This window comes from Malania oleifera, chromosome 6 (genome assembly GCF_029873635.1).
Source record: "Malania oleifera isolate guangnan ecotype guangnan chromosome 6, ASM2987363v1, whole genome shotgun sequence".
In the NCBI taxonomy this organism is placed as follows: Eukaryota; Viridiplantae; Streptophyta; class Magnoliopsida; order Santalales; family Ximeniaceae; genus Malania; species Malania oleifera.
This window is the reverse complement of record NC_080422.1, coordinates 40,077,760-40,104,938: the sequence shown is the minus strand read 5'-3', so window position 1 is coordinate 40,104,938 and position 27,179 is coordinate 40,077,760. Positions and strand designations below refer to the sequence as shown.

At 34.1% G+C, this 27,179-nt stretch overlaps 1 protein-coding gene across 1 annotated transcript in view; it reads right to left on the bottom strand.

Annotated features, from left to right (window-relative positions):
* Nucleotides 1-24,667: 24,667 nt before the first annotated feature.
* The window catches only part of LOC131157547 (exocyst complex component EXO84B-like), a 40,465-nt gene continuing 37,953 nt past the window's right edge, over nucleotides 24,668-27,179 (bottom strand). The window contains exon 7 of the mRNA XM_058111786.1: nucleotides 24,668-25,157. Within this exon, the coding sequence (XP_057967769.1) occupies nucleotides 24,995-25,157 (163 nt within the window). The 3' untranslated portion in view covers nucleotides 24,668-24,994. The remainder of the gene's footprint in view (nucleotides 25,158-27,179) is intronic.

Sequence of the window (27,179 nt, the reverse complement as noted above, 5' to 3'; positions counted from 1 at the left end):
GAACAAAACAATCAAGGGCAGTCGGCTACTCTTTCAATTTTGTCGGTACTGGCAATCTAAATTGTCAAAGATTGGCCACTTGCCAATCTTGACAATTGATTTGGGTTGATCTTCCCCTTCCCTATATATATGCATGTGAGTGTGCGAGAGGATATATGTACAAAAGAGTAAGTGTCATGTAAATAAGAGTGTGTGTGCTATGAGTGAGTAGGCAGAGAGAAGATTGAGAGTTGAATGAATTTGAGTGTGTATCTTTTCCTCCTCTGTTATTAAGAAATTGTGGATCTCTCTCTCTCGTGAACGTAGGAAAAAATTTTTCGAACCACATAACTCTGGTGTCAATTATTTCTTTGTTGTGCTTGTTTATTTCAAGTTTGTGGACCGATAAACCCAACAACTGACTCATGAGATTCGTGACGAATGACGATGGTGGCGAGTGGGTAGGGGTGACGACGACTCGACGAGTGGGCAGTGGGGATATGGAACAACAGTTGTGGGCTGCTGCTGGCTGGCTGCTGGGACTAGGGTTGGCTGACGCGTTGACGACATTTGTCATGTTTTTAGGCATTTGGCAGTTTTGAATTGGTTAACTTTGGTTAACTGAATTACCCGAATTGAAGTTCGGGTCTGTTGAGGGTTCGATTAAGGGCCTCACTTCGGTTTTACTTGGTTAGGCTTCTTGGCTATCTGATTTTTTTTGGTGAATTTGATTAATTCACCAAATTCATTGTATGGACCAATTCCTCTACCTTAGTGACATGTAAAAAAAATTCGAATACGCAATCTGTAAGGTGCAAAATTGATGAGATATAGAGTTAGGGGTGGGCATGGTTCGGTTAATAGAAAGGAATTTTTGGTTCATTAAATGCAAACCAAATCTAAATCATTTCAAATAGTTAACTGAATTTAATATCAATATCCAACGTTTAACCATATCAAATCGTTACATCTATGACGAATAACAATATTGGCGAGTTGGTGACAGTCGGTGATGCAAACATACTACAATGATGCAAGATTGATATGGAAATGGTTCGCCGTAAGACAAGAAATTTATGAAATTTTATCAATGACAAGACTTGTTGATACCAATTGAGCTCCAAAAAAATGGCACAAAATGCCCAATTTGGTCAATGAAATATTTTAGCTAACATATAATCAAAATAATTCATTACTATTATTTTCCAATTAAAGATAATAATGTATAATAATTATTAATTTATAAGATAAAACACACTGGCCTCTTCTGAGATTTTTCAAAGAGACACTAACCTTTTTTGAATTCTTGAAAATCTCATGGACCTCACCTGAGATTTCATGCAATATCATAAATTATTCTCAAGCCACACAATTTGTATAATAATTATAATTTCATAAATTACCTGGGAAATTCTTATAAATATATATATATATATATATATATATATACAGTAAATTTAAATAAAGAAGTAGGTATGATCAATTCCACCTATTTAATTTAATTCCAATATATTACCAAAAACCCGAGTTGATCAAAACCCCGCAGTTTAATTTAATTCAAATATATTCCCAAAAATTTGATTTGATCAAATCCCTGCATTTTAACTTAAATTAAATATATTCCCCAAAACCTGATCTGATTAAATCCCATCTGATCAAATCCCCGCAATTTAACTTAATTTAAATATATTCCCCAAAAACTCAATTTGATCAAATTCCCGTAGTTTAACTTACCCCAGACATATTGAAATAATTGAATTTACAAAATAAATTTAAATCAGAAATATATTTTCAAAATAAATTTAAATCAGAAATATATTTTCAAAATAAATTGACATAATCTATCCCCCTTACCTTAGTCCTAGAGTGGTGTCTATGACGTTCAAATGACGAAATCACTCCAATTAAAATGTTCAGGAGCAGAGTTAGGACCGAGAAATGATGTTCGTTTTTTGATTTGGCCGAGAAATGGAGAGAAAATTTAGAGAGAGAGAGAGAGAGAGAGAGAGAGAGAGAGAGAGAGAGAGAGAGAGAGAGAGAGAGAGAGAGAGAATTCGACCATTAGGGGGGTGGGGAAATTGAAATCTAACTTGATTTCTCCAACTTCAGGAGACTTTTATATATATATATATATATATATATATATATAATATTATAATATTATATTATATTAATATATTATTATATTATTTCATAAATAAATAAATAAATAAATAATTAAATTAATTCTTTTTTTAGGATCACTACATCCTCCCCTTCTTATAAAAAATTTCTTCCTCGAAATTTGCTAAACCACACTTATTTCAACCTCTTGAATTACTGAAATGATCACTCGACTCTAGAAAGAGATGGTGGCCACCCACATAGCGGCCCCGTCCCAAATTTATTAATAACCTTTACTTATGATGGAGGAATATCGTGGTTACATATACAACCTCTGGGAGATTACAAGTAATAGACACAACTCTCCCAAAACCACTCGCAACCTAAAACCATAAATAGGTAGATTAAACTAAACAAACCTACTCTAAACAAGCCCATAATCAAATAACCAAATACTTACCTGAATAGTCCCACTTACCTGCCTTGTGTTGGGCTTAGTTGAATAAGTGTGGATTCCACTGACGTATTTCCTCCTCTAATTCCCATGAAACTTCCTCAATTGCATGATTATGCCAGCGTACTTTCACCAATGAGATCTTCTTGGTACGTATCTCTTGTTCCTTCCGATCTAGAATCTGAACTGACACTTCATCATATGATAAGGTGTCACTGACTTCCAATGACTCATAGCTTATCACATGCAAAGGATCTGGGACGTACTTTTTCAGCATGGACACGTGAAACACGTCATGGATCCTAGACAATGCCAGGGGTAACGCTATCCTGTAAGCAATTGGACCAATCCTCTCCAGTATCTTGAATGACCCGATATACTTAGGGCTTAACTTATCATTTTTCTCAAATCTCATCATTCCATTCATTGGCGCAATTCTAAAAAATATCTTATCCTTTATATCAAACTCTAGCTCTCGTCGGCGAGTATCAGCATAACTCTTCTGTTGACTCTGAGCTGTTTTTATTCTTTCCTGGATGAGTTTGATTTTCTCCATAGTCTGCTGTATAATCTCTAGCCCCAAAATTTTCCGTTCACCAATCTCATCCCAATACAGTGGAGATCGTAACCTTCAATCATATAACACTTCATATGGTGCCATCTCGATGTTGGCTTGGTAGCTATTGTTGTAAACGAATTCAACCAATGGCAGATACTGAATCCAACTTCCCCCAAAATTCAGCACGCAAGCCCGCAACATATCGTCTAGTATCTGAATTGTTCTTTCTGATTGTTCATCCGTTTGGGGGTGAAACGATGTACTTAAGGTCAGCTAAAATCCCAAGGCTCTCTGTAAACTTTTCTAGAATTGAGATGTGAACCGTGGGTCGTGATATGATATGATGAACACTAGCATGCCATGAAGTCTAACTATCTCCTAAACATACAACTTTGTCAGTCTATTCATGGAGTAGTTAATTTTAATTGGAATGAAATGGGTAGTCTCTTTGTCAGATAGTCTACAACTACCCAAATGGTGTTTTTCCCATGAAGTGCTAATGGTAACCCTATTACAAAATCCATGGTAACGTGCTCCCACTTTCACTTGGGAATGTGAAGTGGTTGCAATGGCCCTACTAATCTCTGATGCTCAGTCTTCACTTGCTGATATGTTAGGCAGTGCTCCACGAATCGGGCAATTTCTCTTTTCATTTTATTCCACTAGAAAGATTCCCGCAGATCTCGATACATTTTGGTGCTCCTTGGATGTACGGTATAAAGAGAACGATGAGCCTCTTCCAGAATGGTTCTTTTAATCTCAGCATCATTGGGTACACATAATCTGGTGTGAAACCTCAAAACCTCATCATCTGCGATATTAAAATCCACCCTTTGTCCACTCTGTACTTTATCCACAATTTTCACCAACTCTGGATCTTTCATCTGAGCAGCTTTAATCCTTTCCAACTAGGTCGATTGGATTACCAGACTAGCAATGAACGCCTGGTGATTTCCTTCCACTATTTTCACACCAAATCTTTCCAGATCCATCCTGATTTGATGTTTAGTTACCACTGCTGAGACTAATGCATTCCTTGACTTTCAACTTAATGCATCAGCTAGCACATTAGCTTTCTCTAGGTGGTAGTTGATGGTACAATCATAGTCCTTTATCAGTTCCAGTCATCTCCTCTATCTCATATTCAGTTCCTTTTGCGAGAAAAAGTACTTGAGGTTTTTGTGGTCTGTAAAGATCTCGCACCTTCCACTGTACAAGTAGTGCCTCCAAATTTTCAACGCAAAAACCACTACCGCCAACTCAAAATCATGTGTGGGATAATTCTTCTCGTACTCCTTGAGTTGATGAGAAGCATAAGCAATGACCTTCCCCTGTTACAATAAAACACTCCCGAACCCTTTTTAAGATGCATAATTGCATCACTATAAATTACAAAACCACCATCTCCTGATGGAATAGTTAGAATCGGAGCAGTAACGAGTCAATGTTTCAATTCTCAAAAACTCTGTTCACAATCATCAGTCCAGTCATACTTCACATTTTTCCTCGTCAACCGTGTTAGAGGACTTGATAGTTTAGAAAATCCTTCCATGAATCGGCAATAATACCCTGTCAGACCCAAGAAACTCCGGACCTTCTGAACATTCTTCGATCTCGCCCAATCCACTACCACCTCTATCTTATTCGGGTCCATAGAAATACCACCCCCAAAAATCACGTGCCCTAGGAATGCAACTTTTCTCAGCCATAATTCACATTTCCTGAATTTAGAAAAAATCTTCCTTTCTCTTAGCACCTGAAGTACCAACCTTAGATGAGTCTCATGTTCCTCGGGACTCCTCAAATAAATCAAAATATCATCGATAAACACCACCACAAAATGATCTAGATATTATGGAAAACCCTGTTCATTAGGTGCATAAATGTAGCAGAAGCATTAGTCAGTCCAAAAGGCATAACCAAGAACTAGTGGTCATACCCTATTTAGAAAGCGGTCTTTGGAACATCCTCTGATTTGACTTTCACCTGATGATACTCGGATCGAAGATTGATCTTGGAGAAGACTTGTGTTCCTTGAAGTTGGTCAAACAAATCATCAATACGGGATAACGAGTATTTGTTCTTAGTCGTCACTTTATTTATTTCTCGGTAATCGATACATATCCTAATCGACTCGTCTTTCTTTTTCACCAATAGAACCGGTGCTCCCCATGGTGACACACTGGGTTTGATGAATCGTTTATCCAGCAACTCTTGTAACTGTTCTTTTAATTCTTTCAACTCTACTGGAGTCATTCTGTATGGAGCCTTAGAGATTGGTGTCGTCCCTGGAAGTAGGTCAATGGAAAACTCAATTTCACGGTCTGGAGGAAACCCAAGTAAATCCTCTAGAAATACATCAGAGAATTCCCTCACTGCTGGAATATATTCAAACTTTAATTCTCCCTCTAGTGCTTCCTTCACACAAGCTATGTATCCCTGACATCCCTCTAGGAGTAGCCTTTTTGCCTGAATAGCAGACATAATTTATGATGAGGAGTGCACGCATGACCCTACAAACTTATACTCCTGCTCCCCAAGAGGTTTGAACACTACCTCTTTCTTGTAACAATCAATACTGGCATAGGCTAGCCAGTCCATTTTTAGAATCACATCAAACCCGTGCATGTCAAACACTACTAAATTTGTGGGTAGCGTCTTTCCTTGAATACCCATTGGATAATCTCTACGCACTTTTTTACATATCACTACTATTCCTGTCGGTGTGACTACAGATAATTTAGCGTCTAATAGCTGAGTTTCAATCCCACACAATTTGATATACCCCAGAAATATGAAAGAATGTGTTGCTCCTACATCAAATAACACAATAATTTTATTTGAAAACATAAAAATAGTACCTCTCATCACGTCACCAGCATTCTCTGCGTCCCCTGGAGTAAGAGAATAAACCCGCGCCTGGGCGGTGTTTCTCTAGTAGTTGCCTCGGGGTGCTTGATTGTTTCCCCGAAATTGACTAGGAGAGGGCACATTACTTGGCGGTGCACGACAGTCTCATGCAATGTGGCCGGGTCTACTGCATCGATAACATATCACTGCTCTAACTTGGCATTCCTCACAATGCCATTTATGACACCTAGGACAAAGAAGGGGTGATGGATTACCCTGATCAGCTCGATTCCCTATTCCTGGTCTTTGTCCCACATTGTTGTTATTTCTCCTCCACGGACCCTAACTGGTACCTGCTTGAAAACCAGGAGGCATGGGTCTCTTCCTCTGATTCTCTATCCCTGCACTTCTGTGTAGACTCGTCTCCACTACCGTGGCTTTTTTCACCAACTCTGAAAGGTTCTGAACCTAAAAAGCCACCACCTGCTCGTAGATTCCTTGTCTTAGGCCTTTTTCAAACCTCCGCGCCTTCTTCGACTCATCTGGAATCATATATGGGGCGAAACGGGACAACTCAACAAATTTGGCTGCATACTACTGAACAATCAAGTGCCCCTGGGTCAAGTTCAAAAACTCCCCTGCCTTAGCATCCCTGGTGGTAGCGGGGAAGTATCGATCGAAGAAGATTTCTTTAAAACCGTTCCAGGTCAGAGCTGCGGGTCCTAGCCTCTGATCTTAAAGTAGCTTCATTGATCTCCACCAGTGCTTAGCCTCCCCAGTCATTTTAAAGGTGGCATAAAGGACCTTCTGCTCATCAGCGCAGCAAAGGACTGCTAGTATCTCCTATATCTCCTGAACCCAGTTCTTTGTAACTATTGGTCAGCTCCTCCTCCGAACGTTGGGGGATTCATGTGGGTAAATTGCTCGATAGTGCAGCCTTGGTCAACTAGTGGGCAGTTCTATCCCCTAGAGTTCCGTGCAATCTTTGTCATGACCTTCTGGGCTATACCATGCAACACTGGATTAGAATCACTGGCGTCCTCGCTGGTAGCCCCTACGTTGCTACTTCCTCCAGAATTTGCGTTGCCCTCACTGGGGTCCATCCTGAAGATAGGACAGAAACTAACCTTAGAATCCGATATCATAACACGACCAGTACAATCATTTAACAAAAAAACTATAAAATATACTATATCATCATGCTAACACACTTAAGCTTTCCCCTTAGAAACTTCTATCGCACAAACAAACCAATTTAACATCCAAGTTTCTCATTTCAAGTTCTAGTCTCATTGCTCAAAAACAAAATCGTCGATGATTTTACCGTGATTTTTCTGAAACTATTGCTTCAGGAAAATCACAGATCGTCAAGAGATTTCTACCTTCAGGCTGCGAAACAAAACCCAAAATTCCCAATTTAATCTCCAATAATGACTTACTAAAATCCTAATTTACCCATTCCTATCCTCATCATAATTCATACCTATACTCTGGTATTATTATCTGCTAAAGTTTGCAAAACCTAGCAACCTAGGCTCTGATACCACAATTGTAGCGCCCCAAATCTGGTGGGACCCAAAGTGCTACTAATCCATAAATAAACTCATTTCACAATCTTTGATATCATAATATAACGATCCAAACCCGAAGTGGGGTACCGGGTACACCTGTCCATAACTCAATTTAAAATCATGTAGCGGAAAATATTTTAAACCTCGAAACTATACCAGAGTTCTAATATCACCATAATTACACATGTACCTCCAAGCATTCATACTACATCCCAAATAGAAAAAAATATATCTATATGCATATCAGTGTCTCACAAGCACTTTAAGCTATAATAACTAAGCCCCCTCCTGAAGCTCCCTAAGCTCGACTCCCTGTATTTCTTGAAATGTGATAAAATTATTGGGGTGGGACACTTTTTTGTAAGACAGAATAGATTATTAGCATTGTGTGGAAAATGAGTTTTTATGTAGGCAAATATATCCATTAATTAAACTTTAATTGAGATAGCATATAAAATTGTACTCATACCTATTTATTTAAAAATACATATTTTCTTCTCAAAATATACTCCGGCTCAATAAATAGCCCTATTGACATAAATATACATATATGTATCTTCCATAAGACAACAGATAACATGATCTCAATTCTCAACACATACTTTGAAGCAATCCCTCCCCATCGATCTTAGTACATACTTCACAACAAAATTTCCATACTAAGCATCCCTCCTCGTCGTCTTAGTATAGAATTCACAACAGAATTTCCATACTGAGCATCCCTCCCCATTGTCTCAGCACAGACTCATTTTTCTCAACACAGAATTATCAATAGTCATTTCATAATATCCACATATTCTCAAAAATTCTAGAACTAGTGTAATACCACCACTTTTACCATATAATACCATAAAATTTCAACAGCTTTAATTATACAATATCATAAATTATTCTCATGCCACACAATTTGTGTAATAATTATAATTTCATAAATTAGCTGGGAAATTCTTATAAATATTTATACGTAGTAAATTTAAATAAAGACCCGAGTATGATCAATTCCACTTATTTAATTTAATTCCAATATATTCCCAAAAAACCCAAGTTGATCAAAACTCCACTGTTTAATTTAATTCAAATATATTTTCAAAAATATGATTTGATCAAATCCCTGCAGTTTAACTTAAATTAAATATATTTTCCAAAAACCCGATTTGATCAAATCCCCACAGTTTGACTTACCCCAGGCATATGGGAATAATTGAATTTACAAAATAAATTTAAATTAGGAATATATTTTTAAAATAAACTGACATAATCTATTCTTCTTACCTTAAATCTGGAGTGGTGCCTACGACGTCTAAACAATGAAATCACTCCTATTAAACTTAACCTTTCATACCAAGCTCTTGGAGCTTGTTTCAAACCATAAAGAGATTTTGTCAATTTGAATACATAGTTTTGATTTTTAGAATTTTCAAAACCTGGAGGTTGTTTGACATACACTTTTTCATTTATATATCCATTTAAGAATGCATTCTTTACATCCATTTGATATAACTTAAAATCCTTATGGGCTGCATAAGCTAAAAGCATCCTAATTGCTTCCATCCTTACCACAAGGGCAAAGGTTTCATCGTAATCAATTCCTTCTTCTTGATTATACCCTTGTGCCACTAGTCTTGCTTTATTTCTTACCACAACTCCATTTTCATCCTTCTTATTTCTAAACACCCATTTAGTTCCTATGATTGATTTATCTTTGGGTTTAGGTATAAGTTCCCATACTTGACTTCTTTTAAATTGATTTAGTTCCTCTTGCATAACTATAATCCAAGAATCATCATTTAAAACATCTTCAATGTTTTTAGGTTCATCTTGGGATAAAAGGCATAATGATTGCAAATATTCTTTAGTTAGGCTCTAGTGGTTATCCCTTTTGATGTTTCACCAAGAATTTGTTCTTTTGGGTGATTTTTATCATATTTCCATTCTTTAAGAAGTTTCAAGTTTTCTGTAGAGTTTTCATTTGGAGCATCATTATTCTTTTCTTCTTTTATTTCAAGATCTTTTTCTTTTTGTGAAATGACTTCTTTTTCATCATTCTTATCTTTAATGTTATGATTATTTGATTCATCAAAAGTTATATGAATTGATTCCATAATAGTAGAGGTTTTTCTATTATAAATCCTATAAGCTTTACTATTTGTAGAATAACCTAGGAAGATACTTTCATCCGACTTTGCATCAAACTTTCCTAAATCATCTTTAGTATTTAGTATAAAACATTTGCATCCGAATACATGAAAGTAGGATATATTAGGTTTTTTATCTTTCCAAAGTTCATATGGTGTTTTATCTATTTTTTATCTTATTGAAACCCTATTTACAATATAACATGCTGTATTTACAGCTTCTGCCCAAAAATATTTAGGTAGATTATTTTCATTAAGCATTGTTATTGTCATTTCTTGTAAAGTTCTATTTTTCCTTTCAACAACTCCATTTTGTTGTGGAGTTCTAGGTGCTAAAAAATTGTGAGTTATTCTATGTTCATTACAAAATTTATCAATTTCCTTATTTTTAAACTCTCTTCCTTGATCACTTTTTAAAGCTTGTTGCATTAAAGCCTTTCTCATTTTGTAATTTCTTGCATAAGGTTATTAATTGGTTACAAGCTTCATCTTTGTTTGCTAAAAAGATTACCCAAGTAAATCTTGAATAATCATCTACTATTACAAAAGCATATTGTTTTCCACCTAAGCTTAAGGTTCTAGTTGGACCAAATAAGTCTAGGTATAAGAGTTCTAGGGGTCTTTTGGTGGATATGTATTTTTTTCTTTTTAAAACTTGTTTTTACTTGTTTTCCCTTTTGACATGCATCACACAACTTGTCTTTTATGAATTTAGTATTTGGTAGTCCTTTTACAAGATTTTTCTTAGATAATTTGGATAGTAGGTCCATGCTAGCATGACCTAGTTTCCTATGCTATAACCAACTTACTTCATTCATAGCTGTTAAACAAGTTATGTTTTGATTTGCTAATTTCTCAAGATTTATACAATAGACATTATTTATTCTATGAGCCATAAACAAAGTTTCATTATTTTTAGGATTTTGGATAACACATTTTTCTTTCATGAAAATTACTTTGAACCCTTTATCACTTAGTTGACTAATACTTAAAAGATTATGTTTTAGTCATTCCACTAATAGCACATTATCTATAGTGAGCGACGGTTCTTTACCAATTTTTCCGATACCAATAATTTTACCTTTGGCATTGTCGCCGAAGGTGACGTATCCCCCATCCTTTTGTTTTAACATAGTGAACTTGGTCTTGTCACCGGTCATATGCCTTGAGCATCCGTTGTCCAAGTACCATTTGTCCGTTGTTGTTGTTGTCCTAAGGCAAACGTACAATAAGGGATACTATGTGTTAGTTTTTGGAACCCAAATTCTTTTGACTTTCTTTATTTTGTTGTTGGTTCCACTATTTGCTTTCCATTCTCCTTGAACTTTAACATATTTTCTCTTTAATGGGCAATTAAACATCACATGACCTTTAGTTTTGCACATATAGCAAGTGGTGTATTCATGTTTGTTATTTGATGAAGTGCTAGCATAAAACTTAGCTTCCTTAACAAAATATCCCATGTATAGCTTTTTATTTCTTTTATTTGCTTTACCGTTGTAGCCTATTCCTTCTTTGTTTCCATGAAGCCTTTGTTGTCCCATCATCTTTTCAAAGTTTTCTTTACCTTCGGTAAAATTATAGATAATCTTTTCTTTATCCTCAACTACCTTTTTGAGTTCATTTATTTCTAAATCCTTCTTATTCAAGTCATCTTTATGAGTTTTATCTAACTCTTATTTTGCTATATTTATTTCTTCTTCTAACTTCTTAATACAAGTATTTCTTTCTTCTTCAATAGCTTTGAATGATTCAAGTTGCTTTACTAGTTCTTGATTTGGATCTTTCAAAGTTATATTTCTTTTAGAAACTTTTATGAATTTTTTATGTAGTGAGAATAATTCAGCTTGTAATTCCTTATAAGAAAGCAAACTATCACACAACTCATCACAAGACTCATTTTGAGAATCGGTTGAAGAGTAGTAAGAATTTACCTCTTCGTCTTTCGCCATTAAGCATATATTTGCCATTTTTTGTTCACTTGATTCGATTTCAGTTTCGTTGGAGCTTGAGTCATCCCAAGTAGCCTTCATAGCTTCCTTCTTTTTCTTCTTGTCTTTCTTGAACAACGAGCAGTCTGGTTTGATATGCCCTAGTTTTTTGCAATGATAACAAATTGGTGGTTCATTCTTACATTTATTTTCTTTCCTACTTGTCTCTCCTTTTTCAGTTTTATTTTTATTAAACTTTCTAGGAAACCTTTTATCTCTTCTGTAAAATTTTCCTAGTCTCTTGGTAATGAATGCCAATTCATCTTGATCTAAGTCACTTGTTTCTCTTTCTTCTTCACTAATGCTGTGGCTAGATGCTTTTAGTACTATGGATCTTTTATGCTTTGGTTCAGGATTCCTTTCTTTCAAAGCCATTTCATAGGTGAGAAGTGAGCCTATAAGTTCATCCAAAGAAGTAGTCTTAAGGTTTCTACCTTCTATGATAGTTGTAGCCTTTGGTTCCCAAATAAAGGGAAGGCCTCTTAGAATTTTTCTGACCATTTCATATGTAGTATAGGTTTTTCCTAAGGCACTTAAGGAGTTTATTATGTGGGTAAATCTGGTGTACATGCTTGATATTGTTTCATCAGAATTCATTTTTAATGCTTCGTATTTGCTTGTTAACATGTCTATCCTATTATCTCTAACATCAACAGTTCCTTCATAAGTTACTTCTAGTTTGTCCCAAATCTCCTTAGCTGTTTTGCAGGTCATGACTCGGTTAAACTCATTAGCATCTAATGCACAATATAACGTATTTACTTGCATTTATTTGAAGCATTTTATAATCTAAGTCGGTCATATCTTTATTTTCTTTTGGAATATATTTTCTATCAAGGGGATAAGGTTTCCATCCATAACAACTTCTCATGCTTTCCAATCCATGTGTTGGAGATATTGACCTTCACCGAATGGTGCTACTCCAATATTTGCCATTAGATCTTTTTATAGTTTTTTGTTAGGAATTTCTATAATTAGGCCCTGATACCAATTGAAATTAGGAATAGCTTCCCAAAAGGGGGGGGGGTGAATTGGATTCTTTTTTATTTTAATAATTTTTAAACTTTTGCTTATGACACTAAGAAAAACACAATTGATAACTAATAATCACACTTGAAAATGCTGAAATTTAAATTAACAAACCTATCAATGAAACAAAAATAATTCAATCACTCAACTAAGAATATTAGTGCTTTTGGTAATTTCCCTATAAATGTTTACCACCTTCTTTGAGTAAGCTCTTAGTATGCACTTCTCTTGATTAAGATTTCCGCAGATTAACCAACTTACTTCCTTTTGGGTTTCTGCAAATGGTTACTCAAAATGTACTTTCTAATTATCAAGAGTTTTTGTTTCTTTCTCACTTTAAAACCTGCAACCTGCACTTTTAAATCATACAACAACAGCAAGTACAGAATATAAAGTAAAGAAGAGAGAAAGACACAAGATTTTTACGAGGTTCAGCTTCAACACAGCCTACGTTCTCACCCTTGGCAAAACACCGAAGGGTTCCACTATAGCAGTTCCATTACCAGGTGGAACAACGCCTATTTTCAATCACTCCTTGGCTAAGGCTAGAGCCCGTCTTCTCCAAACAATATACCCTTATTTGGTCAACGATCCAACAACCTGGAATCATTCAAAATCTACAAGAGAGATATCAAAAAGCTAGTGTACAAGAGATGCTCACACAAACAGCATATTAGTACAAATAGAAACTATGTACTTCAAAAGATAAATATCAAGAAAGGAATACACTTTTAAGGCTTTAACAGAGATTTCACCAAATTCCTTTTCTCCAGATGAGAAATTAGTAATCTTTCTTCAGGAATTGATGAGTAAGAAAATCAAAACAACAATACTTTCAGCTTGCAAGAGATTGATCAAGGAGAGATTTTGAAAGCAAGAGAGCTTGAGAGATTTTCAATGCTTGGTGTATTTTTGATTAACAAGAACCATGTATTTATAGGTCTCCAAGCAAGTTTCCTTGTTTACAAAAGTTTCCTTAAAGAGTTTCCCAAGTTGTTAGAAAATTTGGGGTTCAAACGGCTATAATTTAAAAAATAAGATTTTAAAAATTTGGCCGTTGAACAGTGTTCATATGTCTGAGGATTCGAGGTCTGACGTCTGAAGTTCCTGAAACCTTTGAAAAAATGAACTGGTTACAGGGTTAGATGTCTGAAGTGAGGGTTCAAACGTCTGAGGTGCTAGGTTCAGATGTCTGAAGTTGCGAGTTCAGACGTCTGAACTGCTATTGTCTCCTTTTGTTTTGACTCATAAAATCTTCAGACGTCTGCACTTAATCTTCAGATGTTTGAACATGAAGTTCAGTCATCTGAAGTTGCCACTTCAGATATCTGAACTGAAAAGTTCAGTCATCTAATCTGCCATGAACCTATTTTTAGAAAATATTTTTCTTTAAAAACTGATTTGCTCTCTTATGATTTTTACAAGACTTATTTCAAAATTCTCAAATAGATCTTTAAGTCCACATAATCTCTTTGACAAGCTTCAAAACATATTTCAAACGATATTTTAGCTTTTGAATACTTACAAATATGTTTCCTAGAGCTTTGTATGCCAAGCTTGATATCCTCCTCAATCTGACTTTTGAAATTCTTTGTTTGAGCTACAAATGTCTTAGTTTCTCCTTGTATCATTGATTAGTTGACCCACATTTGATTCATACTTGATCTTTACTTGAACCATACTTGAGCTTTTCTTGAACTATATTTCCTGAAACATAAAAACTCAACCTTTCCAAGTTAAATAATTCTTTGTTTGTTATCACCAAAACTGATTGAAAAACTTTGTTAGGCCAACAACCATCACTTATGGTGGAGGAATACCATAGTTACATATACGACCTCTGGGAGATTACAAGTAACAAACATAACTCTCCCAAAACCACTCGCAACCTAAAACCATAAATAGGTAGATTAAACTAAACAAACCTACTCTAAACAAGTCCATACAGTATCTCACGCCCACCATGTCTCGATGAGATATTGTAGCTAATCATGTGATGTAGCACTCGAAATTGCATGGTGAGATCCTTGGCTTTTGGTTTGGCAACTTCTGGTATGTTTGGATTTCCTATTACCAGTTGGAGCGCTTCGTGGGGATTGAACCATTCGCTGTGAGTGGGCCAAACTTTGTTCGGAAGACTTACTATATGGTGTCTTCCACAAGACATAATTTTAACAAATGTGTTGTCATCCAAAATTATCGTTTTTCCCCTAACTGTGGAATATGCCGAACAACAAGAAGTAGATGGCACAAAATTGGCATAGAATTCCATTACTAGGTTGGGATAAATAGGTTCAGCCATTGTCATGAGAAATTCCCAACCAATAGCCCTAAATTTTTCTATGAATATTGGAAAGTTTTGCTCAATGAATTTTAAGGGAACGATTTTGCTACATACCACATTCCTCTTGGATATATCGTTTATGAATCGGGCGAATGCTTCCTTTGACACAAATCTCTTTGACCATTCCTCGGAGGATTTTCATAAATGTTCGTGAGATGGAGTCCCTTCCGTTTCCGGTCTCTGTGAGGACCTTCCTTCCATTTTTTTTTGGTCTTGGGGGCCATAAAACCAGTGTTGTTGGAAGAAATTTGAGGGTTCTTGGAAGATTTTGGACAAAGTGGAGAACAAAGGTACAAGAGATTAGGGTTTGGTATTCGTAAAAAATAAGTTTCTGTGAGTTTTAAATCGACCTCTCAACTAAAACCACCGACGGTTTGGGATAGAACCAAAAAATTAACCCTCCCGGTTAAATTCCGTCGACGGTTTGGTGCTGAACCAAACCATCTTGACTAGATTTATTCCATACTTACTCATAAATATTTAAATGATGATTTTCTAATAATACAAATCTCTAATTGATTTGATTAAGAGTTGAGATCTTATAAGGAAGTATGGATGGATACTCTTATATAAAGAATAACTTAATAATGAATAAATAAGAGTGTTCAGAAGAAATTTTTCTTCTTTTTGAATCAATCATAAGTTGGCGAATGCTAGACAACTAATCGCATTACACAACATATTGTGAAAGTAATGGTGTAGTCCCAAGAGGGGGGTGAATTAGGTAAATTAAAATTTTAATGCGCGAAAGCTTGATTATCTTTAAAACTTAATTATCACGTGCCCTCACTATTTCAATCCCCACAAAAAAACTAAGCAGCGAACGACTATACCAATGAACAATCCTATATATATATATATAATCAAAACACGAGGCTTATTTTATTTCCAGCAGATTAATTTAGGTGAATAGATATTTAACCATACAAATATTAATCTTGTGTTTAAGCAATAAATATGTCAGTATCAAATAATCCCAACAAATTTAACCAAGCATATATTCTTCTTGTATTTAAACAATTGATCAACCAAAAAGAAATTAGCTCAGCCAATTAGATCAATTTAGAATTTGCAACAGTAGCAGTGTTTGATCTCAATATGTATTTTAATCATTCAAAACATCCACAAATCTATCTAAGCATTCATACCAATCCCAAATCAATAAATAATTCAAACAGATAAATACCAATTTATATGTGCGAGAAATTTAAAGAGATAAGGGAAAGAAGAACACTAATTTTTTACAAGGTTTGGCGGTCTGCCTACGTCATTGCCTCAAGCAGCCCTTTATGAGGATTTCCTTTACTCTCTCCGTTCAATAGGTGTAGTTACCTCTCTCCTTTCAATAGGTGGAGCACCTCTGTCCATTCAGTAGGTGGCGATCCCTCTCTAGCAAGAGCACCCCTCTTTCTAGGCAACGATTCTATCCCCGAATCGTCAAGTTACAACACAAGTAGCAGCAGATTTTAGTACAAGAGAAATTATCTCAAAAGAGTGGATTTGTACAATATAAAAGCACTAGGATACTCTCAAAATAAACTTGATATGAAGCTCAAGAGATTGCTAGGTTTTCTCGATTGAAAAATAATGAACTTGAAGTATAAAAACCAGAAAATCAGTTCATAAAAGAGGGGAACGACGCACTGTAGCGTTTAAGAGATAAAATCAATGTGCTTTGATGCTATTTGGTTGAGCTAACACGTTTAAGGTTAGCCTTGTATAACTAGGTTTGAAACATAACTGTTTGGGCATGTTTTGGTAACATTATCTTTCAAAATAGGAAAGATTTTAAATTGTTTCCGAGAGTTATCGTGCACTTTAGTCACCTGAACCATGTTGTTCAGTTGCTCAAACCAATTTAAAATTGAATTTCCAAAGTGGCAGTAGCACTTGGGTCGCCCGAACCTATTTGGTCGACTAAACCTTTTAGTTCGATCCCCCGAACTTCCTTTAGTATTTGTGGCATAACGTTTGCTAGAGAACTCCAAATAAGGCAATCTTGGTATCAAAAGAAATCTAAGAAAAAATCCCACAACTTTTGTATTGAAGGCTTTTGAAGATGAATATATATAATAGAGAAAATAGCACATCAATGCATCTGTAGAAAAAAGAAAAGGATTTGGAGAATCTTGTTTTGGGCTTTTTCATTCCAAAATTGATTTAATCCTTTTGAAGTAACATTTAGACTTTAGAAAAATATTTTCCAAGATTTGAAACAAGTCTCTAATTCCAATCATTAATCCTAAGAGCTTCATAAACAAACCAAAGTTTGAGAAGCACTTACATGAGACTTATATTACATTACACATGAAAGATTAACTAAGTCTTCATGTCTTGAAGCTTGATCTTCATCCAAGCTCTAGCCATTCTTCATTTTTCTTGTTTTCTTCATGGCTTTTAAACTTAAATGTGATCCATCGTACTTGTAAGATATAATACGTGTAAATTCACTTGAAAGCACAATTAGATACCTTGGTTTGTCATTATCAAAATGAGATTAAGCCTTGTTAGGCCAACATATTGATGCCCATGGTTGAGTGTGGGTTTCTTAGATAAGCATGAATGTTCATTTAGAGAACCCATTATTGCTTTGAGATGTTGATAAGATGAATCTTCTGTTTATTTAGTGTTGCCACGAGTGAGTAAAAGGATCCAAAAGGTTTCCTTTCATCTTATGAAGTTTCATATTTGATTCTCAAAGCGACACTTTACTTGATTAAAGTGAGTTAAGGATAATACAATGTCAATTCATCACTTTGCAACATCAGTAGAGCCTTCCACCATGAGGATAGATTTTTACAGTTTCCTCTAAAAGTAAAAGACGTTGATTATGATCATGTGGAAAGCGAGTAGCTCTAGAAGATGTCTATATAAGCATACTAGAATATATAATAGAACAATTTGAATGAATATTAAATTTTCCCGAGCATTCTGCTGAGCTCTTGAAACTTTTGTTGAGCAATTATCTCAACAAAGTGAATTTTAGATAAGAGGTAGATGAGTCCTATGTTAAGATAACCTCTCTCTGAATTACTTTGGCATTGCTTTCCTAATTAACATCCAAATGATGAGTCATGTATTCCTTGGCAGGGGATGCTCATTAGGTTGAGTATAGCTCGAGAGCTATTTTTCAATTCAGTACATGATTCCAAAGTAATTATAAGTGGACATTTTCAAAATAAGCATAATATTTTCATGCTTGTGGTTGAAGCATGATAAGTATGTCCTTAATACTTGGCATTGAGCATTTAGGAGTATATGAAACTTTATTGAACAATGCTTTTGGTGATAGGAGATTTGTTCTCCCAATCTGCCACTAATGGGAAAGTACCTTAAACTAAGAATATGCTCATAATTTGGAACACAAATATGATACTACGAGTAGATACTTCATCGCAAAATTTATTGTAGTTTGGTAAGCCTTTTCCTATGGAAGAAAATGCTCTTGTATTAACAACAATTAAGGAGTTTTTTGTAGGCCAAGCATAGAGGGAACATTCTCTAAATGAAAATAATAACTCCTAAGTAAATGCCTCTAATTAAGCACGGAAGGATGTCTGGTAGTGAGTTAGTGAGCACTAGCAAATTACTGCTTTAGAATCGATCATGATGATTAGTGCTCATAACTAGAATTGAGAAAGTTTTCACTAATAGGGTTTGATACACTGCATTATTAGTGATGACTGAATTTTCATTTTTGAACACCCTTGAATTTTGATCAAGCATTCAACATTAATGTTCCAAGATGAGTTTAGGGTTGAATGGTACACAATACTTATGTTGTCATGAATAACTCCCCTAAAACTCAATTCTATGCATAGGATAAGATATGCTATACTTTGGATATACTAACTATGCATATTATCAAATTTAAGCATGCATAAGTCAAATCATCAAGAAATGTATAACTGAAGAAGACATCTTTGAGAAGTGAATTTATAGGGCATGCTTCTGAGACTTTATTCAAGAGTAAATGACTAGGTTATTCATCTCAGAAATACAAGGTTCTTAAAGGATTTCTATTGTATCCCCCAAATAGGCTATTTAAGCCCTTAACCTTTACTTTGGACATTTTGGATGAATGATATCTTATGGATTCATGCGGAGACTAATGTTTCACTAAGGCAAATACTATTTCATTCCTTTCTAGTCCTAAAGAACAAGCCTAAGCATAGAGCTCGTGAGGGCAAGCATGCTACTTTATCCCATAAGTTATAGCCAATATTTTAAAAAGATTAACCAATCAACAAGGATATATATAGTTAAAAGATCATATTGGATTTATCATTTGAACTCATCATATTGGCTTAATTTTCTAAAGTCCCTAGTGTAGAATTCAAGCAATTATTATGCGTAAATTGAGATTTTATACTTTGAGCACTATTGTGGTAAGTGTCTCTAATTTTTGCACTATATAAATTCACTTAGTCATCACTATCCATTTTTACCTAGGTATGGTTAAATCTAGCTAAATCCTATTAACTAATCCTAGGTTCTAAGGAAGAAATATTCTAAAAATTATGTAATTCGTTTTGGTACTCATTCTTCCTTGGGTCCCAAGGGATTGTTCTTCTTAACTACCCATACCAACTTCCTTTCTTTGCCTCTAGCACCTCTAAAGGGGCAAGAGTAATGGATGTGACCATTCCTTTCACAATACAAGCAAGTCTTGTTTGTATGTAAAAGATTTGTCTTGTTAACCCTATTTTTATTTGATGAGGTATAAACATTAATATGACCATGGGATTTATAAGAGAAACCATAACTCAAATTCTTTTTATAAAAGCTATTTCTTTTATCTCCTAAGAATTTATTGGAGTTTTCTTTTTCTCTTGTGAATTTGTTAATAGTTTTACCATAATCTTCATCTTTATTTTTCAAGAGAAAATTTTGTTTTAAAATATTTTCAATTTGATCTTTCAAATTTCCTACTTATGCTTGAAGGATTTCATGGTCTTTATGAGAATTTGAAACAAGCTCCTCATTTTTTATTTTTAAGGGAGATATTTTCCTCTTTTAAGGTGAAACAAAGACAAGGTTCCTTTTGTTTACATTTTGACAATTTTTCTTCAAGATTTTTGTTCCTTCTTTTGACTAAAACTAATTCATCAAATAATTTAGTGCATTTAATTGCTAACTCATCATAAGTATAATCATCATCATCAGAACTTACCTCTTCTTGTTCATCAGCCATGAAGCAAAAATGTGTTTCTTCCTTTATTTCATCATTGGTGGATAGTCTATCGATTTTATTCCAAGTAGCAACATTCATGACATTGTAATCCCCATTTTGAAAATTCCTTTGGTTTTGGTTTAGAGGGCAATTTATTATTTCGTGCCCAATATTATTGCAATCGTAGCATTTAATGCCATTATTATTGCTTGACTTTTCTTTTTCGATTTGTTTACCAAGCTGTCGTCTCTTAACTAAGAGTTTCTTAAGTTTCCCTGTGAAAAATGTTATATCATCCTCACTATTTTCATCGTCTTCTAATATGTCTTTGTGAGTAGTACTAGAAGATTTTAAGGCAATACCTATTTCTTTCTTAGGCTTCTCTAGATATTTTGCTTCTTCAATAGTTATTGATGACTTGGGTAAAGATTGGAGAACTTTTTGTACATACTCTTCCATTGAATAAGTTCTACCAAGTGTTTTTAAGTTGTTTATGATATGTGTGAACCGAGTGATCCTGTATGTGATTGTTTCACCTTCATTCATCTTGAACATCTCATATTATTTAACTAGCATGCATATTTTCGAATGTTTAACTTGAGATGTACCTTCATGTGTTTTGAAGCTTATCCCATATTTCTTTTGCGTTTTCACATTCTCAAATACGATTATATTCATCATCACTCAAGGCACAATAAAGACAATGTTTTACTTTAAAATTGAGCTATACTAACCTCTTTTCGCTCATTGATAGCTCCGTTTTTGTCTTTGAAATATTTTCATTCTTGTCATTTTTCTTCGTGAAGGAGAAGTCTTCATTTGAGATGATCTCCCACATCTAGATCGTATGATTGAATGAAGACGGTCATAATATTTTTCCATGAAGAATAATTTGTGCCTTTGAACCTTGGTGATTCATACATGGATTGTCCTTAAGAAAAATAAGTGTTCACCATATACACCATTAATCTTTCTACTCTAGAAGTTACTCCAAAAAATTAAGTGCCTTGCGCCCTAGAGTCGAGTCTAGAGGGGGGTGAATAGACTCTTTTGTGTATTTTTGCTTTTCTCTACAAAATATAAAATCTTGGTAAGATACAAACAATTATATCACAATATATATAATCTAAATCATGCACAAAATATAAATTAAAGAGTATAGGGGAGAAAATCCCAACAAACAATATTAACATGGTTCAGCCCCTTGCCTACGTCCATGCCTTGAGACACACTCAAGGATTCTCAATCCACTATACAATCTCCTTCAAGGACGGAGAAGCCTTTACACAAGGGAACAAATCCCTTCATGCTCACACAGAGCCTTCAAACAAGGTTCACAAAGAACCCTTAAAAACTTGGTTCACTAAGAATCCTTTACGACTCGGTTCACCAAGAACCCTTTACAACTTGAAGATGAATATGATTTACAAAAACAATGCTCCTTGAATGAGCTGACATTTGATACAATAAAAACCTCACATTAATTTCTCAAAGTAATGAATAACAACAAGATTAGAGAGCAAGAGAAATATTGAGCACAAAGATGACGAACTAAGATGTAGTGTGCTTGGAAATGATCTTCACTAATATGTAAATTACTAAATCAATGTTTGAACAATTTTTTGGCCTTGTATCTATAGGTCATTTGGATTACTAGCTGTTATATGGCCGTTGGGCTTAGAAAATAACATAATACTTTGAAAACTAGCCATTTATAGCCGTTGGGTTTGGAATCCTGATGCAAATCACTAACAAATTCACAAAACCCTGGATGGTTTCCCCCAAACTATGGAAGGATTGCTCAAACCATTGATGGTTTCATCCAAGCCAAATTTCATTTAACTCTCTTCCTAAAACCATTGACGGATTCACAAAATCGTGGATGGTTTCCCCAAAACGATCGATGGCTTGCTCAAACCATGGACGGTTTCATCCCGACCAAATTCCATTTAAGTCTTTGCTTGAAACCGCCAAAGCACCATGGTCAAAATGTCGACGATTTGCCCTGTTTATTCACAAACTTGATATTTAGGTGCTTAATCATGATTTTAACCTAACCGGGACCAAGTCTATAAAAGTTTACATCACTAAGATCATTTAAAACTTGTCCCATATTAAAATTTATTTGAGTATAGGATATTTTCATAAAATTCTTTGTTTTATCTTTGAAAACTCATTAGTATTAAACTTATGATTTAGTGATATCCTATGTACTCTTATGAACTAGTATGCACATGCAATTTGCTCAACTCTTACTCAATAAACATGCGTGAATCAATACTGCAAGAGTTATAATAGTTCCTACCTCAAACACTCCCCATTACATTATGACTTTACATTTGCTTTATTGGATGTGCTTGAGTTTTTCCAAGTGAGTGTTCACTTTGATCTTTCCTACTTGAATGTCCACTCGATCTTTACCTATGAGAATATTTTCTTGATTTTGCTCTTAAACCCGTTTTTGTAGAGTTCGTCACTTATACATGTCACAACTTAGTATGCTTAGTTTAACTTAAAATCACTAATGGGTTGTTATCATCAAAATACAACAATTAAGATCATCTAACCACTTAGGCTAACACTATCTAATCATAAGTGAATAAAAAAATGACAAAATTATGATTTTATTTATTTTTTCATGTATACTTAACTTTGGACTAATGGTCAGCTGGGGAATAATTTATTTTGTCACTAAATTTAAGTCTTAAGAATTTTTTGGTAGTTTTTCAAAAACACGAGAGGTGGAGTGTCATTTTCAAAAAACTCAGTGGGTGTTGCTAGATTTTACCCTATATATATATATATATATATATATATATATATATATATATATATATATATATGTTTTTTTTTTTTTCGATTTGATTTCCTAAAATCAAGCGATAAACATGCCTTACTAATGGAGAGACATCCTAATATGAAATCCTATAATGTAGGGGGAGATGCATGGTCACATTATCAATAATATTAATATTTATTACCATTTATCATTTTTGTGTTTGTAATTAACTTTTATTACTTCAATTTGCATGAAATCCTTCTAACATTCTCGATCGAGTTTCAAAATTTTACTAAATATTTTTACTCATTTTTTATTCGAGTTGCACAACTCAATGCGTGTGTGTGTGTGTGTGTGTGTGTGTTTTTTTTTGGGTCATTTCTTATTGTGCTCTTAGGTAGAATTTTTCTTAATTATTACTTTTGGTTGTTATTAATATTACTTATTTGCTTGTTAGTGCCATCATGGTTATTAATATTTTTATTTTTATTATTCTTACAAATAATATAGTTATTACTTATTTTTATCATTTTTTCTTTATTCCCAAGCATACCTAATACTCCCAAAGTGGTCTTAAATATCTAACTATTTTTTGTAATATATTTTTATTTTTCAATTGTCATTCCATTGTTTTTGTCATATATTTATCTTCTTATTGCTAAGTCTTACATTTAATTTGTTCTCTTTATTTTATTTATTTTTATTTTTTAGAACTCAATTTGCGAATTAGGGTCTAAGATGCGTGCTGACATTATTTTTTAAATTTTATTTTGCATAGTTAAATTATATATTTTACTAACTGTTTTACTTTCAGAATTGTTTATTTCATTACAATGTTCTTGTTTGCTTTCGTAATTTTTAGTTCAATCAACAAATATGTGTGATTGGAAAGTTTTAAATTAGTAATTACCTTTATAATTTATAAGATGTGTTATTTCTTTGCATTAATGGTTTCCATTGCATAGGCGAGGTGGTATGAAGCTGTTGAAATGAGAGTGAATGCTTGCAAAACAAAGGGGAGGATGACATGCGAAAGGGAGAATCCAAGTCAATAGAGAAGTACAAATTGCGAGTTTACACAACATTTGATTGTCTTTGTTTTTAATCACATTAGAACAAATTTCCATTATAAACACTATTTGATGTAAAAAAAAAAATGCACTTCATTATTATTATTTTTTTCCCTTTTTCTCTAACAAAATCCATAAAAAAAAAAAAAAGAAAAAAGATTACTTGGTTATACTAATTTTGTTTAGTACAAGGATTATAAGTACTTGCATGGAATAAAATAGAATAAACACATCACTTAAAAGCATGTTTTTCATTTAAACTTTATTCAACTCCATCACTATCCTTCCCATCTCATGAGCTGTGAAATTGAAGCTTGTCTAACCCTCAGCGCACTCGTGTGCGCACAAGCACATACACAGCAAAAATGAAAAAGAAAAAAGAAAAAAGCATTATCCAATTAGTAAACTGAAGATAAGTAGTACTCAGAAGAAGTGAACAATGCCATTCTGAGAGAGAGGCATGTATGTATACACTTTCGAAGTGGCAAATTAAGGAATAATGGAGCAGTTGCAGTTGCACCTCCATGCACTAGAAAAGGTAGGAGCTCAATAACCAGTCTGGCTCAAAAAGAAGAAGAAGAAGAAGAAGAAGAGAATGGTCATCCAACCCAAGCGTTTTGCATGCCCTCATTTCTAATAACTCGTTTTTCTAATAGACAAAAAGGTTCAAATACACTAATCAAAGAATGGTACAGATCTGGACTCAGAATCAATAATGCATTTCACATTTACAGAGAATTAAAAGAATACCTAACCCCGTATGGTACAAACAACCAGAGTCATCTGCTTAAAAAAAAAAAAAATGATTGGAGATTTGACAGCCCCGCATCCCACATCTCCTAAAAAAAACAGAGAAAAAGAAAGAAAGAGCCAGGCTATGAATACATGAATTTGCAAGAATATCCACGATGAATATTCTTTTTGTCATCTAATTTACAAGGTGAAAATAATTGTCCATTAGGAACTCCCGTGCGATCTAACAGATGAAATTGATTGTGCTGAGACAGAAGCAGTCGGGCTACTGACATCTCGATCACCATTGATGGCTTTGGGTTTTCCACTCAATCTCTCCATTGCATCATGACATATCTCAGTAATCCAGTCATCTTCCTGTATTACACTGCAAACAAAGTGGGATGTCATAATTCAAGCTAAAATACTACACCATGACAGGGTAGCCCATATCATCCCATCCCAAGAATTGAACGCAAGCGATCCAACATAAATGTCTCGTGATCAAGCCATTGCTATTTCCCACCAAACAAAGCTGAAGGCAGGAAAAAGGAAAAAGGAAGAAGGCCAAATGTTGCATATGGGTAGTAGACAAAGCACAAGATTTCACCTGTTCACTTGGTATCATCAGGATTCAACCTGTTCACTTGACCATTTATTAATTCAATTCATTTCATTCTAGACTAGGATTCTAACTAGCCTACAAATGGTGCCTTCAATGGTGATTCAAACAAGGAAAAAATCAGAATCTGCTCACTAATGATTGAGCAGAGTTTCAGGAGAAAATTACTGAACAATTTCTGTATACAGGCAGTGTCTTATTTCAGTCAAGGTGGGAGTTCAGCCATATATTGTGCCATTGGAACATCAAACGGCAGTGGAAAGTCAGAAATCACCATGGATTCATTCTGGATAAAAGGGTCATGCTAGAAAGCACAACAAGGGCATTTGTTGACAATTTTATTTTGTACTCTCCATTCAATGTGGGAACTCACTAAATTCAAGGTTAACGACTGCATCATAGATAAGATATGTTTTAAATGATGCCTTCAAAAAATATGGCAATGTTAAAATACAGAAATGTCAAAGTCTTAAGAGAAAGCACAAAACTCAATTATGGCAATATAAATGCATTTATATAGGACAAGAGGCATTAATATGCAATAAGTCTAAAATACATATTCACCACCCTGCAAACAAGTGATTTTTTGTTTTTGGAAGGGGGAGGGGGGTGTATTATTCAACATTTCTAACCTCTTATAGAAAGACATGTCCATTATAAAGGGCACATGCTGCATGAGCAAGCATAAATTCATCATTAAGTGTTGATTCAACAAAATTCAATCATCAATTAGAAAGAATACTATCACAATCTAACATTAAGTGTTAGGGATGTCTTGGGCAGCATTAGGATGGAAACTTGACAGGTGCCTTTTATAGAGCAAAATTGCAAGGCCCAATGGAATCATCAAAGTTGATCTGAGACCTTTACACTTGGTACCAAAGCCACCTAGGGAGTACTATGTGAGTGGATCTTACACAAAGGTGTGGGCTACTCTGAAAAGGTTGTCAGACAACCATTGCCATAGGTAGGCCTAGTTAAAAAAACACATCCCTATCATGATAAGACTAAAAACCACACAAACTATTGCCCGCAAATGAATAAGGTGATCATCATAACTGAGCCAAAGAGCTATAATACTTGCAGCCATTTCGCTTAGAAGGTTAACATATGCATGCACAAATTCACATGTGCAGACAAGCATAGAAAAAGAGAGAGAGATGATAGCATTAGGGACTTTCCTCAATGGGAATCAATTCAAATTTGATTTCCAATTTTAGTAGCTTGACACAAGAAAAGAAAACAAGAGACAACAGGGTAATGACCATATGTTTGAAGAAAATCAATTCAAATCTTATTTCCAATTTCAGTAGCTTGGCACAAGGAAAAATGAAGAAGAGCAAGAATGATTTATGTTCCCTTATTATTATTATTGTTATTTTTTGTTATTATTATTTTATAGTAGTAATTATTATTGAAATTGTAATTATTATTAGTTGTTATTATTATTTTGTTATTTTGTAATAATTATTGTTTTTAAACTAGTAATAGTTATTATTTTCATTTTTTTATTATAACTGTCCTTGTTATTATTATAGTAACAGTAATAAATGTTATTATTAATTGTTATTAATGTTATTGTAATTTATTAGTTGGTATTTTTTATAATAATAATAAAAATTAATATTATTATTTGTTATTGTTTTATTATTATTTTATTATTATCTTCATAATAGTGGTTATTATTAATGTAATTAATTTTTTATTATTGTCATTTTTTATCCTTAAAAATAATTGTTATTATTTTTTTGCCTTTATTTATTATTTTTGTTCTTGTTGACGTTATTA